General features: G+C 37.3%; 1 protein-coding gene across 1 annotated transcript; it reads right to left on the reverse strand.

Annotated features, from left to right (window-relative positions):
- Positions 1–2,368: 2,368 nt before the first annotated feature.
- LOC130870051 (microsomal glutathione S-transferase 1-like) lies at positions 2,369–2,925 on the reverse strand. The gene has a single exon (XM_057762626.1). It carries the CDS (start codon positions 2,831–2,833, stop codon positions 2,369–2,371), a length of 465 nt encoding a protein of 154 aa, XP_057618609.1. The 5' UTR covers positions 2,834–2,925.
- Between the last annotated feature and the right edge of the window lie 13,982 nt (positions 2,926–16,907).

Genomic DNA, 16,907 nt, shown 5'->3' on the forward strand with positions numbered 1-16,907 from the left:
ATGATAAGGCATTGTGGTACCTGCTTCTATTAAAGCTAATACCTGAGCATATGTAACTTACTAAGACCAGAAAACTATTTCCCAATTCTGGAGGCTAAAAAGTTAAAGATAAAGGAATCAATAAGATTGATGTCTGGTGAGTGCTTAGTCTCTGACAAGACCCTACTCCAGAAGACTGCACACACCTTGAATGAAAGATACAGAGAAATTAAGTGGGACCTGAGCTGGAAGCTTCCTCCTTACTGGTCAGCTTTCGCAGTGCCTGGTAGTGGTATGCAGGCTTCTGGGGAAGTAAAGGAATCAATGCTTTTACTAGTTTTGTGAATGACAATACCAACCTTCCAGAAAAGATATGTCCATTGGTACAATAGTGGTATGATTGTTATGGAGATAACCAGCAACTCCCTTGCTGGATTTAAAGAACACTCCACAAGAGGGAATCTGCTCCTAGTACCATAAATCTGGTTAAAAACCAACCAACCAACCAACCAACCAACCAACCAACCAACCAACCAACCAAAACCCTATGACTGAGAAGATCCTTAGGCCAGGTGGTGAACTTATTCTTAACTAAACAGACATAGCATCAGAAACCTTCTAAGTATCTGTTTTTATCCATAGACCAAAGCTACCATTAGCTTTAAAAGAAAATCTTTTTTTTTTCTAATAAATGGAGGTGAGACCCATAACAGTACACAATGCTCCTCAAAGGGGTGAAGAAAGACATACCACTAGACAAGGCATTTATATAACCCACTTAATACTCAGGGAACATTAGAGAAGATGGAGTTTGAAAGTACATAGGAACTAGAGGATTGAGAAAAAAGCTGTGAAATGCCATTTTCTAAGCACAACAGTCCATGACAATCATTAACTTACAAGAGCTGCCACTGGCACTGGGCCTACACAAGTTTGGAATCTCTAAACAGTCAGCCATGGATGGGGAAGAGCTCATGGGGCCCTAAAACTTACTGAGGAACCATTAGCAATGAACAGAGTCCCAGGGTGTGCATCATTTCTAGATGTGCACAGATGGTGAGCCCACTAGACTCTAATTGGTAGTTCCAAATCTTTGGTCATGAAGATGGTCTTAGCTAAACTCTGTGGAACACAAAACAAACAAACAAACAAACAAAAAAGAATGTTTGAAAGGCATTTGCAGGAAGAAAAGGTAGCTGGCAAATGCTAAAGGAAGATAAGAGAGGGTATGTAGGGAGAATAACCAAAATGTATTATATACATGTAAGACATTGTCAAAGAGCAAAATTTATTAATTAAAAAAAGAAATATACAAACACATGGAATTTATATTGAATGATAAAAGTAATTGAAAAAAATAAAGAAAAAGTAATTAAAATCTCTAGAACTGAACTAAAATGAAAACATAACATATCCAAGCCTAAAGGATATGTGAAAATAGTCTTAAGAGTCAAGTTTTTGGTTCGGTGACGTGGGATCCCCCTGTGTATGCTGTGAATACCATTGGTGAATAAAGAAATTGCCTTGGCCTGTTGATAGGGCAGAACTTAGGCAGACTGGGAAAACTTAACCTAATGCTGAGAGAAAAAAGGGAGGAGTTAGAGAGAAGCCATTGAGTCACTGCTGGAGACAGATGTGCTGAAACTCTGCTGGTAGGCCACAAACTAGTAGTGATGCACAGATTAATGGAGATGGGTTAAATTAAGATATAAGAGTTAGTAAATAAGAAGCTAGAGCCAATGGGCCAAGCAGTGATTTAAATAATATAGTGTATGTGTGGTTATTTTGGGGCTGAGCAGCTGGAAACTAACTAGTGCCTACCTCCAACAGTTCTAAGAGTCAATATTTTTAAAAAATAGAGGGAACTCAAACAATTTCATCGTGGTATGTTAGTGTCTTCTTCCACTCTTTAGAGATTCATAATTTTCATTATAGAGCTATTTTGCTTTATTAGGTTAGGTTTATTCCTACATATTTTAATTTTTGAAGCTATTATAAATGGGACTGTTTTCATAAACTTTCTTTTTCATTTTTAACATTTTAAATTCATGTGCCTAGTTCAGCAAGTATGAAAGCCAGGTTTCACATACTCTTTTATAGAAACATGAGACAAAATGTAGATAAGTATTACAAATTACGACACAATTGAGACTTACCACAAAGTACTGTAAGAGCTAAAGGACATGGTTAAGGTTGATTATATTAAATGGCTATCCCTATTACAAAACAAGAAGAGAGACAATTGATGCTAGTCTTTAAACTGAGTTTTCTCGGACTCCTAAATTCTCTGCTCCTCTCCTACACAAAACCTTAGAAATTGTTGGAATACATTGAAAACAGAATTCTTTCTTCAAAAAAAAGCAATCAGATGATAGGATTGTAATTCTCTTTACAGGTACAGCCTACTCTTGAGTAGCCTGTAAGCCATTGACAGAGTGACTCCAAAGCCACCAAAAAATGCCAAAGCCCTGTTCAGCTGAGGAAGGGGAGTCAAGTAGGCAATCGTGTGGTAGATCTGAGTACCGACGAAGATTCTGAAGTGCAGGAGGGCTGTCGAGAGATCTGGGCCACTCAGGGAGTACAGGAGGCCAATACCAAGAAAGGGAACGATGTTTTCAATATCGTTCAGGTGGGTCCTCACCAGTTCCATCTTTTCCTCAGTCTGAAGGTACTTCTTGGCATTCTCTCCCTTGCCAAAGCTAGCACAGTCTTCTGGGTTGGCAAAAAACTTGTTGGTCAACCTCTGAAACGCAGTTGCCGTACTCATGAACATCATCTTTATAAGAACGATCGTTGCATAGGAGGAGAAGGCCATAAACACCTCATTGTCCATGAGCTGCTTGAGGTCAGCCATTCTTCAAGTTTTGGTCTCAATCTTTAAATGACTGTGTCCCTGGAGAAACACCGTAAGCTGTGGGGCAAGCTAGCACACCTCGGGGACTTTTCACCTAGAAGGCTGGAACTGGCCTTCATGAACTTTTGAAACTTTCTCAAAGTGTTGATTATTTCTAGAAATTTTCTGGTGGGATTTTGAGGATCTCATATGTATAATGTCACAGTATATGAAACGAGAATAATTGGACTTCCTTCCTATTTGGATCCCATTAATTTCCTTCTAGTTAGCACTTCAATCACTGTATTGAAGAGAAGTGGGAATGGTGAATAGCTATGTCTTTTCCCTAATTTTAATAGAAATGCCTCAAGTTATATTACATTTAGGATGATGCTGGTCGTGGGTTCTTCTCCATATACAGCCTTTATTATGTTGAACTACAAGGTATGCTCTTTCAGACACCTTTTTCCATTTTTGAATTTTTTATGGAGGCATGCTGGATTTTGTCAAAGACTTTTTCTACATCTATTGAGACAATAATGCAATTTTTGTCTTTAAGTCCATTTATACAAGTTTTTAATTTTTTTTTACTTACATGTGTGAAACTCTTTCTGCATCTCCAGGATGAAGGTAATTTGATTCAGATGGATGACCTTTTTGATATATGCCTATATTTGATTTGCAGCATTTTATTGAAAAAAATTGCATTTATGTTCAGCAGAGATATTGGCCTATAATTTTCTTTCTTCTTGTTGTTGTGTTTTAGAATTAGAATAATACTTGCTTCATAGAAGGAGTTTAGAAGTGCTCTTTTTTTCTATCTAAAAAATAAACAAAATGTATTGGATAGAATTAATACTGCCAAAATGGCTACCATACCAAAAAAAATTTCTAGATTTAGTGCAACCTTCCAAAAAACCTTGTGACTTTTTCTCAGAAATGTAAAAAATCCATCCTAAAATTCAGATGGATACACAAAATATCCCAGTTTAGATGAAGGCTGTTTGTTTTTCAGCCACCCAGACCAGAAATAATACTATATTATTATTCATACCATACTTATTACAACACTGCTTGGCCAATAGTTTAAGTATATTTTTAACTAGCTCTTACATCTTAAATTAACCCATTTCTATTATTGTAAGTATAACCATGAGGTTCCAGGGGATCATCTCTCTCCTTCAGCAGCTACATGGCAGCTGACACTGCCTACTCTTTCCTCCTCTATCTGCTTGGAATTCCCATCTTGATGTATTCTGCACAGCAATAGGCCCAAAGCAGTTTCTTTATTAACCAATGGTATTTACCTCATACAGAGGGGAATCCCACATCACCTTCCCTTTTCTGTCTAAATAAAGGAAGGTATTAACTTTTACATAGCAAGTTTACATACAACAAAACAGATATCAAGCAAGAATTACAGTTATAATATTTATATCTACTTTATCTTTTATCATAACCAAGGAAATCTATAATTATAGCTATCTATTCTTCAACTCCATCAAAGAGTCTAGAAGAATATAATATTACCCAAGTTAACAGGAAATGCATCATAAGCAACTTCCAAAACTGTAGAATCGACAGTGATATCTCGCTGCCTGGACAGTCACCCAAAGTTCTTCTGTAACATTGGGGTATCCAATCTTCATCCTTTAGGCATATAGTATCTGGCAGACTTTCTTATGAAGCAGGAAATACCAAAGACAGTTCTACCTATATTGGCAGTTTGTCACTTTCTTCTGTATCCTTCAGAATGTCTGACAGGGGGCTGGAGAGATGGCTCAGTGGTTTAAGAGCATTTCCTGCTCTAACAAAGGTCCTGAGTTCAATTCCTGGCAACCACATGGTGGCTCATAACCATCTGTAATGAGGTCTGGTGCCCTCTTCTGGCCTGCAGACACGCACACAGACAGAATATTGTATCCATAATGAATAAACAACAACAACAACAACAACAACAACAACAACAAAACAGAATGTCTGACAGACTCTTTCATAAAGCAGGAACCCTAAAGGATTGTCTCACCTTCTTTAGGCAACTTTAGCAATCATTTTTCTTTGGGTCCTGCATGTCCGGTTCATACAGTATACCATCAAGCAGTCCAGGAGAGAGCAGTTTCTTGCCCAAATGGCTAACAAACTCCACAAGGAGCCTCTTTGATGCCCATCAAATTCTTAAAGTAGATTGGTATTGCCAGAAGCAGATGAGTCTCACTGTCATGAAAAGTCTTAAGTTCTTATAACATTTTAAATGCTATATTCTGTTAGTCTTTTAACGGTTTGAAGAATACTTATCCCATTGAATTATATCTCTGTACATCTAGAAAACCTAACTAACATGACTACAAGTTTGACTATTATAGAAGACTATGTATTAGCCTGTATTTATTAATTATATGTTATATTTTAAATGAGATGCACAAACACAATACCTTAATCAAGAGAAGAAATATACATATAACAAAATTGAATTGAAATTTGTATTAATAAACCAAGATCCATACAAATGTAAAGTATTCATCTCTATAGCATATCCCCCCTTTAAATATAAACAAACATTTATAAAAAATATTTGAGTATTTGGGCATAGTTCTCTACAAATAGCTTCCTGCTTTTTCTTGGGTGAAGTAATTTTGGGGTTCACGGAGGTCTTTTAGGGGGTTTTGGTATATCAAACCACATTAGTCTCAAGGAATCCATAGGTTCTCATCCTTTGTGAAAGTAAAAACAGAACCTCTTTTCCAAATCAACATATCCTTAGACTAAAATTTTGAAGTCAAGATACCTTTAAAGCATATATGTCAGTTTAGCTTAGCAGCCTGTACAATGAAATGTCTCTCTGTACTTAGGTCATTTACAGTAAAAAAAAAAAAAAAAAAAAAAAAAAAAAAAGTACAAAGAAAACACAATAATATACATAATCCAAACTCTCTATGTATTTTTCATCTTTTCGTGGCTTATTTTTTAACTCCTCTAATCTATGACCATCTATAATCTGTCTCTTAAAAAACTTAATTTTATTTTTTCTATATTTATTTTCTTCTCTCTCTCAAGCCTACATACTTTTATCCAACACTGTGACCAACTTAGAGGTCTTTTTCATCTAAATCTGTCTTTATTGTGTATCTCTAATTCTTTTCTGACTAAGACTGCTTCTTAACATGCTAAGCAACATGTATAGAATGAGAGCTGCTTTGCTTTTTGGCTCTGCCCCGTCCAACATGGCAGAAGTCTATTCACTGCCTCTGAGTCTGCTGCGTGGGAGCTATCCTTACCACCTCAACACTGGGTAGCTCCGTTCTGCATATAAACCATTTTTATCTGAGTAAAAGCTAAATCTACCATGTAGCACACTGTGTGGCCTGGAAATATCTTTGAGTATGGTGGTGGGAATCTGGCATGCTCTTCTGCCTGTGCACTCCTAGCAGGCCAGCTCCCATTACCTTACCAGGCAGGGAATGCTGTGCAGCAGTATGGTCTGAGATACTTTTTATTCCATCCCTGAGTGGACACCAAGCATCCGAACCCGAGGTGGGTGGCAGACATCAGTCCCAAATGTTTGTTGGGTCCCATTATGTAGGCAGAGGCTGCTTGTTTATTTCCCGGCCACCCAAACCTGAAATAATCACCCAGAAACTGTATTAATTAAAACACTTCTCAGCCTATTAGCTTGGGATTCTTATTAACTAACTCTTACATCTTAAATTAAGCCATTTTATTTTTTACCACCAGGCTTGTGTTTTACTGGTAAGATTCTGGCTGATGGCTCATATCTTTCTCCTTCAACAGATACATGGTATCTCTCTAATTCCTCCTATTCTCTCTCTATATATCTCTTCCAGCCTGGCTATATTCTGTCTTCTATAGGCTGAAGCAACTTCTTTTTTTACTAACCAATGGTAGTAAAACATTCATAGCATACATAGGGGAATCCCACATTACCCTGGATAGTCAAAGCAATCCTGAGAAAAAAGAGCAATGCTGAAGAAATTACTATACCAAATTTCAAGCTACATTTTAGAGGTTTAGTAATCAAAACAGCACATTAGTAGCCCAAAGGGAGACATGCAGATAATGGAACAAAATAGATAACTCCCTACATGAATTCATGGTTGCAATCATCTGATATTTGATGAGGATGCTGAAAACACGTGTTGTGGTAATTCCTTTAGTTAATATACTTTAAGATACTGGTCCACTTTGGACATGGTCTCATGTACCATAAGTGCAGACAAAAAGCATGTACAACCTTTTTTTTTTTTTTTACTGGATTTTGTTCCAGTTTCCAGTGCACACAGAGGACTATGGGTCATTACCCTTACTGTGAGTTTATCCCAAATAAATAAACCTTTCTTCTACTCCTTTCTGGGCTATTGTGGAATTCTTTGATACTACTACAAACACATATTAGAGAAAATACAGAACTTTCAATTAATGATGTTAGAAAACTGGATGTGGACACGTAGAAGATGAAATTAGATCTATATTTATCACCTTGCACAAAAATCAATTCCAAAAGAATAAGAAACCTCAATATGAAACCTGAAACAATAAAACTGCTGGAGAAAAATAAGTGGTGACCTACAAGATATATGTTCATTCAAAATTTTTCTGAATATGACTCTATTTGCTAAGAAATGAAGACCAACAATTATCAGTAGACAAATATCATAAGACTAAAATGAAACATTTAGTTGAGTGAAGAGAAAGTCCATCAAATGGGAGAATCTTTGACAGTTATACATCTGATAGATGATTAGTATCTCAAATACAGAAATAACAACAACATCCAAACAAAGAATTAAAAAAAATAACCCAATTTTTAAAATGGACTATCAGGTCGGAGAATCCTCAAAAGAAGAAATTAAATATGCTTAAGAAATTTTTAAAAAAATGATCAACATCCTTAGTAATTAGAAAAATACAAACTAAAACTACTTTGAGAATTCATTTCACCCCAGTCAGAATAGCTAAGGGAAAAAATAACTGATGAAAAATGTTGGTGAAGATTTGGGGGATAGATGAACTCTCATTCACAGTTGGGGTTACATCAAATTGGTGCAGTCACTTTAGAGTTCAATGTGAAGAATTCTTAAAAATAGAAAAAGTAGATCTTCTTTATAACCATATTGTTTTTATACTCAGAGGACTCAATATTTTGCTACAAATGTATTTGCTCAGCCATGTTCATTTTCATTGTCACCCTGCTTCCAATACCTAGACAATAGTGTAGAAAGAAGTTTCTCTCCTTCCTGGTCCTGCAGCCATTCAGCTCCCCCCCCCCCAAATACACAGAGGCTTAATTATAAACTGTTTTGCCTCTTAGCTCAGGCTTAACAGCAACTATCTCTTATAACTTAAATTAACCCATAATTCTTATTTATGTTTAGCCACATGGCTTGGTACCTTTTCTCAGTGAAGCATTCCCATCTTTCTTCCTCTGCAACTGACTGGTGACTGACTCTCTGCTTTTCCTCTTCCCAGAATTCTTTTAGTCTTTTACCCCTGCCTATACTTTCTTCCTGGCTACTGGCTAATCAGTGTTTTATTAAACTAATATGAGTGACAAATCTTTACAGTGTACAAGTGTTTTATCTCACAGAACAATGGAAAAAAACCTAATTGTTCTTCAATTGATGAATGGATGATGAGAATGTGGTACATATACTCAATGGAATTCTATTAGAGGTAAATGGGCAAACTGAGAACTATTATATTGAGTGGGGCAACTCAGACTTTAAAAGAAAAACACTTTATTTTCTCTAATTTGTGGATTCTAGCTCTGAATATTTAGGTTTGGGCAAATAATCTGAAGTAACCACAGAAGCTAGAGAAATTGAAAGGGACTATGGGGGAGGTAAGAATTTGGAGCTCCGAAGAGGGGAATAGTTTGATACAGGTGCTACAAAGGAGAAGATAAGAAAAATGAAGAAGGATTTTAAAAGGAGTAGGTAAAGGGAGGGTGATGTGAATTGGGCAGAGGAAAGAGAGATAAATAACACTAAGGATATCTGAAAAAATATAGGCAAATGGAAAACATTATTTTGCTTGATTTTTCAAACACATGCACATATCTTAAATGAGTTTATGCCAAACAGAGTGATAATGCTCCCATCAAGAGCTATAATCTGTCTAACAAAGACCCCAGTAATAAGCATGGTAAACCTTTCTTGGAGTTGTTAATCTAGGGAATGCAAGAGACTCTCAAAATAATATGGGTTATTACCATTGACCTTGGATACCTCTTAAAACCTGAAGGTAAGAGTATTGCTAAGGATACCGTACACCTCAGACATAAGACTTGGAAGAATCAAACTGGTATAGACTTGGAAGATTACCCCTAAAGAATAGCTCTAATTGTGTCTATTAGTGCTATAAAAGTTGTCAAGAGAGAAAAGCAATCAATAGTCCACTAGCTGTAAATGCTACAAACCACAACAATGATTTGCCTGGCAAGATATTCCTAATGGCACATTAGTGACACTTTTATTTTGGGGATAACCAACAGCTGTCTAAGTGGACTAAAGGCTGGCTTAACAGGAAGGAGTTTGTATCTGGTACTATAAACCTAGCCAGCTACCAGTGGCTAAAGAAATCATAGAACCTAGAAGGGAATCTATTACTGCTATTTTCCTAAATCAATGTAATTTCTAATTATATTTTAATTATGTCCCTTACACACAGTTAATACAGCTATAACCCCTCATCAAAGAAGCTTCATTTTGTAACAGATAGACACCACTGATGAAAAGCTAGAGTGGTCATGGGATGGCTAAACCTAAATGACACTTTCACAATGCATACCCTATACCTAAAGATCAAGGAACATCTTAGAAAGGGGTGGAAAGATAAGAGTCAGAGGACCAGGACTCATGCGACTACACAGTGTTTATTAAGACAGAATAAAGGAGCTGCTTCATGGTATCTCAATCATATGGTTTCCTGAACAAGACCTGAATAATGATAAACCAGTTGACATGCTAACATGAATAGAGAATATCGCTAACATGAACAGAGAACATCTCACAGGATCCCCCCTTAAATGAAGAGCTATAAGCAATCAGTAAATGCCGAGAAAGGAAAAAATTAGATAAAAGGGAGACACTATAACAAATATTAAGGATATTCAGATTTATAAAGGTATACTTTAAAAATCAATGGTAGAAAGCCTAAAAGAAATGTATGATTTTCTAGATGCATCTGATTCACTATAGTCAACATCAAGATCATCAATTTAATTAACTATAATAATTTGGTCATGTTTGTAACAAACAAGATGATTGAATCAATAACAAAATTATCCAAGGAAATACATATATGAAAGCAAAAGTCAAACTATCTTTATTTGTAGATGATATGATCATATACATAAATGACTCTTAAAGTCTCAAGAGAAAACTTCTATAGCAGGTAAACACTTTCAGCAAAACAGCTGGAAACAAAATAAATACACAAAATTCAATAGCCTTACTGTATACAAATGAGAAACAAATCGAGAAAGAAATTAGTGAAACAACACTTTTCACAGCAGCCTCAAAAAATATCTTGTGGTAACTCTAACCAAGCAATTTTTTTTGATAACCAAGAAAAACTTGCGTGATTATAAAATACTAAAGTAAGAATTTTTAGAAGGTATTAGAAGATAGTGAGATCTCCCATGCCTATGGATTAGTAAAAAATGGCCACTTTTTAAAATCAATCAATACAGCACTCGGTAGGCAGAGGCAGACAGATCTCTGTGAGTTCGAGACCAGCCTGGTCTACAGAGCTAGTTCCAGGAGAGGCTCCAAAGCCACAGAGAAACCAAAAATAAATAAATAAATAAATAAATAAATAAATAAATAAATAAAAGCAATCAATAAATTCAAAGCAATCCCTGTAGCGGCGTAAATGAATGGCAGATGGAAATTATAATAAAATATTCAGCTTTAATTAGGGAAAGACTCACAGAACCGAAGTTCCAGCAGAGAACAGGAAAACAGAAGGGAAGGCAGGGAGCATGCCCGCAATCTTTATAAGTAAAAAGTATCCTCAGGGGACCCCACCCTACAAACAAGGTGATTGGCTGGGTTTCTCCTACATCTCCCCTTTTTGTCTAAATAAGACAGAGCCAAACCAAATACAACTATATACAATAGGAACAAATAATAAATATACTAAACATTCTATTTCAAAGAGTCTAAATAATGTAGAGAGTAACTACAATTATCTAATCTTTAACTCCGTCAAAGATCTGAGAAGGGAATTAATATTACTTAACAAACGAGAGATATCCAAAATGTGCAACAATTGACAGAGACAACTGACTACCCGGGCAATCTCCGAAAGTCTCGTTTGCAATGTTGAGTTAACCAACTTTGGCTAAGGCCTAACATAATGGACATTCCATTATTATTTTTTTTAATTTATTTATTTTTTTTATTGAAAAAAAATTTCCGCCTCCTCCCTACCTTCCATTTCCCTCCCCCTACTCCAGCCCCTCTCCCCCTCCCCCCACTCCTCTTCTCCTCCCTCTCCAGTCCCAAGAGCAGTCAGGGTTCCCTGCCTTGTGGAAAGTCCAAGGTCCTCCCCCCTCCATCCAGGTCTAGGAAGGTGAACATCCAAACTGTCTAGGCTCCCACAAAGCCAGAACATGAAGTAGGATCAAACCCCGTGCCATTGTTCTTGGCCTCTCGTCAGCTCTCATTGTCCGCCATGTTCAGAGAGTCTGGTTTACCATTATTAAAGGCAAGGAACTTTCTTAGAACTATCCTATCCTGTCTTGGCAAGATAAGACAATCCTGTTTTATCCACTTATGGATACTTTGTATCTTTGTCAGTAGTTGAGGTATGGGCTTTTCTTAACCCAAAGGCCAGTTCTGCCAAGAAGACAAGCTCCCAGTGGAGTGTCTTTGGTGCTCAATGTTCTCTCGGGAGTAGAGTGGTGTTGCCAGGAGTGATTGTGTCTCGTTGGCACAGAATTCTAGGTTAGATTAAAGGCCATTTTTTACAGCTCTTTGAAGAGGTTGAAGATTATACTATCTATACTAAATATAATCTCTGTGTATCTAAAAAATTTGATTATCCTAAAAATAAATATGGCAAACATATAATTCTCAATACCTATCTAACTTGAAGACTAAGAGAATAAACAACTGTGCAATATATGAAGACAATGATCTCCAGCTGTAAACAATGTCATTACATATCAAATGTAAACAATGTTATTATATAAATAATATCAGAGGTAGAAATGTACATTGTAATATGGTAAATGTATCAATACAATATAGACAAAGTTATAAGCATAATCTTATACAAAAATTAGAGTTAGTAGCACTCACATTTAATATTCAATATATCAATATACAAGAATCAGCACCAATACAATTTTTTAAAAACAGGAATTCACAAATACCAATCATCCCATCAAACCAGTTAATCCCCCCTTTTTTTGAAAAGTACCCCTAATTCCATAAAATATCTCCCCCATCCCCTCAACCCTATACCAACCACTAAGATTGCTTCCAGCTGACATGGGGGCGACGGTCTTCTTAGGGGGTCCTGTGAAAGCAAATGATGGTAAATTTCCCAAATTAACCTTTGACCTAAGAAAATTGTAACTAGCCTCTGAGCATTTTGAGAAAGTCCAGTCAGAGTGTTGTCAAAAATGTGCCCCATTCGAAATTGTCTCGTGCAGCTGGTACCAAAAAACAGGTTTAATTTTAGCGCTAAAAAAAATTTATGACGTCATAATAACCAGATTGAGTTGATGTCGTTGGGCCCCAACTTCATCTTGGAAACTTCAAAGATTACTGTAGGAAAATTTGTTGCTTGTTATGGGAAATTTAACCATTAACAACAAAGACATATACAGACATATAAAGAAAGACACAAATATGAGGAAAGGCAAAGAAAGTTTATCAAGTATATAATTATTCTTATTCTGTCCCATTTCATGGCTCCTGACCTGAGACAGAAACTCTGAGGCTTGGGATTGAAGAGGGACTGAGCCATAGTCCAACTCCAAAACCAGCTCTACATATTTATAAAGACATGTTTGATACGACATATATAAAAAAATTAATACTTACAACACACGTTTAGTTTTATTGTTGATCCTTAGTGAGTCGTAACTAGTTTCCATCCATCAGTAATTAATTATTGCATGGGTTAAGCGCAGCTGAGTAGTATGGCGGGCGGGGCCGAGTTGCCCTTCAGGAGTTCCGTTTGCTGACTTTCTAGCAAATGCCAGGAAAAATCGAGTCGCTGAAGATGCTCAGAAGCTCAGCTGCTTCTACCGCTGCAGTTGGGCAGAGCAGATGGGCAAGGAGCTGTGCTGAGAGGGTACAATCTGCATGGAGGGAGAGGCCTCCGGGGGGGGGGAGGCTGCTGGCTCCCAGCGGTCGCCACTCGGGAGGCTCTGATTCCGGGCGGGTATTCGAAAAGCCCCAAGTTGGGTGCCAAAATGTAGCAGCATAAATGAACAGCAGACGGAAATTATAATATAATATTTAGCTTTAATTAGGGAAAGACTCATAGAACCGAAGTTCCAGCGGAGAACAGGAAAGCAGAAGGGAAGGTGGGGAGCATGCCAGCAATCTTTATAAGTAAAAAATATCCTCGGAGGACCCCGTCCTACAAGCAAGGTGATTGGCTGGGTCTTCCCTACAAATCCCCATCAAAATTCCAACACAATTCTTCACAGAATTTGAAAGGATAATTTTCAGCTTAGTAAAAACACAAAAAATCCAAGATATCTAAAACAATCCTGAATAATGAAAAAACTCAGGAAGTATCACCATCCTTGTTTCAAATTATACCACAGAGCTATAGTAATACCAAGAGCATGGTATAGTAATAAGAATACAATGGAGATGTGATCAGTGGGATTGCATTGAAGACTCAGATAAGTTCATGTGCCTATGGATACCTGATTCTTTTTATAAACAAGCCAGAAATACACATTGGAAAAAAGACAGAATCTTTAATAAGTGGTGCCCACCAAACTTGGTGTCTGTATGAAAAAGAATGCGATTAGATCCATAATTACCACTGTGGACAAAACTAAAGTCTAGCTGGATCAAAATCTCAACATAAGGACAGATACCTTGGGGCTGATAGAAGAGAAAGTAGAAAACAGTCTTGAACTCATTGGCATAAAAAATGCATTTCTGAACAAAACACTGATAACACAGACTAAATCCAACAATTCATAAATGAAACCTCAGAGAATTGTAAAACTTCTTTATGGTAAAGAACATCATCATCTGGACAGAGTGGCAAAATACAGAATGGGAAAATATCTTTGCCAATTACATGTTTAATAAAGGGTTAATATCTAATCTATATAAAGAACTCAAAATACAAGGCATCAAGAAACAAATAACCCAATTAAAAATTGCATAGGGAACTAAACTGAGTTTACAAAACATGAAACACAAATGGCCGATAAACACTTAAAAAAATGTTCAACACTCTTAGACATCAGGGAAGTGCAAATATTAATTTTTTTTGAGATTTTATCATAGACTAGCCAGTGTGGCCAAATAAAACCAATAAAAAAAAATGACAGCTCATGCTGGTGAGGATGTGGAGTAAAGGTAACACTCATCCATGCTGATGGAAGGGAAAGTCATTGTGAAAGTCAGTGTGGCAGGTTTTCAGAAAGCTGATAATAGAACTATCTCAGGATTCAGCTAAACTACTCTTGAATACACACCCCAAGGATTCTAAAGCTTCTCTATTCATAATAGTCAAAAATAGCCTACATGTCCATCAATGAATGAATAGATTAGAAAAATGTGGTACATTTTCACAATGGAAAATTATTGATTTGTTTAAAATGCATCAACAAAATCATGAAATTTGAATGTTTATGGAGGAAGTTAGAAAAACATCATTCTGAATGGGACGACCCAGACCAAAAAAGACAAATATGGTATATATTTGTTTATATGTGAATGTTAGCTGTTAAGTCTTTCGATAAACTGGTTATAATCTATATAACTACAGAGGTTAGTTAAAGACTATGGGACTAGGAAGGGGAAATAAAATAGAGAACTATGGATGGACCAGTGAGGACTGGAAGTGGGAAGATACAATGGGGAGGGAGAATAAGGGAAGTATATGACAAGGAAGAGATAAAACAAAGGGCCTTTGAAGTGAACAATATAGTTGAAGCTTCTTAAAATAAATAAATGTAACTCTACATGTAATCACCAAATAATGGGGACACAAAGACTTAACTACTTGGCATCTCTCACCACCAAATGAAATCTCCAGTGCTTGGAATGGGTTATGTCTAAGCAAGTTGTTGGTCAAAGGGGCCACATGCAAACCAAAATCATAGCAAGATATTGATTGTCAAGGCTATTGTTTGTTCTCCACAAACTGATGGTAAGGCCCCACTGCTTAACAACACCCACATAACTCCATGAACACACACCTAGAACCTTCACCTCTGTTGACTAGTGTTCATGGTACTGGAGGGTAAACTGTAGTCTACCAGAGCAGAAAGGTAAACACAAACCCAGCTACAAAGCCTTAAATCTACAATGGTGATGGATGGGCAAGGTATGATGCTGCAATAGTAGCACAAAGCATATGGCCACTATCTAATAGGATTAAGGCTCACTCCATGAGATGGAACCCATCCCTGATACTGCTGGTGGCCAAGAACATGAGACTAGATAAACTAGTGGAAAACAAAACACCACTGTTCCGCCAAAGGAATATAGCAAATAAAATAACTAACATCATTCTGCTATACTTAGAGATCAGTGTCTTACTGATCCTCAGAGAAGCCTCCTTTCTTTAGGAGTAGATGGGAACAAATAGAGACCCACAATTGGGCAATGTGTAGAAAATGACAGAACTTGGAACATGCAGTTCCAAATGTGATGTTTCAATCAAATCTCTCATCTCAGGGCTCAAGGAATTCTGTGGAAGAGGAGGCAGAGACTGTAAGAGCCAGTGGGGATGAAGGACACCAAGGAAATAATGCCTTCTAGATACAGCAAGATCAGTGCACATTTGAACTCAAAGAGACTGTGGTCTGCACAGGTCTAAGCCAAATGTGGTCCTAGAATCAGAAGGGCAATTGGACCCAAGTTCCCATCCCTAACCCTGAAATTATCTCTAATTGATAAGTACTCATTACTTTAGGGCACTTATGGGCAGGCACACGCCCATCAGTAGATGGCTAAAACAAACTCAATAGTATTCTTGGGGGTTTTGGAGAGTTTTTGTTGTTTGTTTGTTTATTTTCCAAACAGGTCTTTTGCTTATACCTTATGGCTTTACATTTTGTGTTTATGTGAGATTTCTGTGTGTGTGAATATGACTCTACATCTGTATGTGCTTCTTAGGCTTTTTCTCTGTCTCATTTTTTTTCTCTGTTTTATCCTATGTTTGTTTCTATTTTATTTTATTTTATTCTATATACCTGTTTGTTTTCTAATGAAAGAGAGAAAGAAAGGGTGTGGATCTGAGCCGGTAGGGAGGTGGGGAGGGCCCAGAAAGAGTTGGGGGAGGTAGAGACAGAGTCTCAGTTTGGAGCAACGGTCTGAGCTCTTAAGGTCCAAATGAGGAGCAGAAGGAGGGAGAACATGAGCAAGGAAACCAGGACCACGAGGGATGCACCCACCCACTGTGACAGTGGAACTGATTTATTGGGAGCCCACCAAGGCCAGCTGGTCTGGGACTGAATAAGCATGGGTTGAAACTGGACTCTCTGAGCATGGCGGACAATGAAGGCTGATGAGAAGCCAAGGACAATGGCACTAGGTTTCGATCCTAATACATGAACTGGCTTTGTGGGCACTTAGCCTGTTCAGACGCTCACCTTCCTGGACATAGATAGAAGACCTTCGTCTTCCCGCAGGGCAGAGAATTTGGACTGCTCTTCAGTATCGAGAGGGAGGGGGAATGGTGTGGGGGGAGGAGAAGAGGAGTGGGGATAGGGGGAGGGGACTGGGGGGAGGGGGCAATATTTGGGAGGAGAGGAGGGAAATGGGAAACGGGGAGCAGGTGGAAATTTTAATTAAAAAAGAATAAAAAAAAAGAGTTGGGGGAGGGGAAACTATAATCAGAATATATTGTATGAAAAAAATTA

This window comes from Chionomys nivalis, chromosome 2, assembly GCF_950005125.1.
Source record: "Chionomys nivalis chromosome 2, mChiNiv1.1, whole genome shotgun sequence".
Taxonomy (NCBI): Eukaryota; Metazoa; Chordata; class Mammalia; order Rodentia; family Cricetidae; genus Chionomys; species Chionomys nivalis.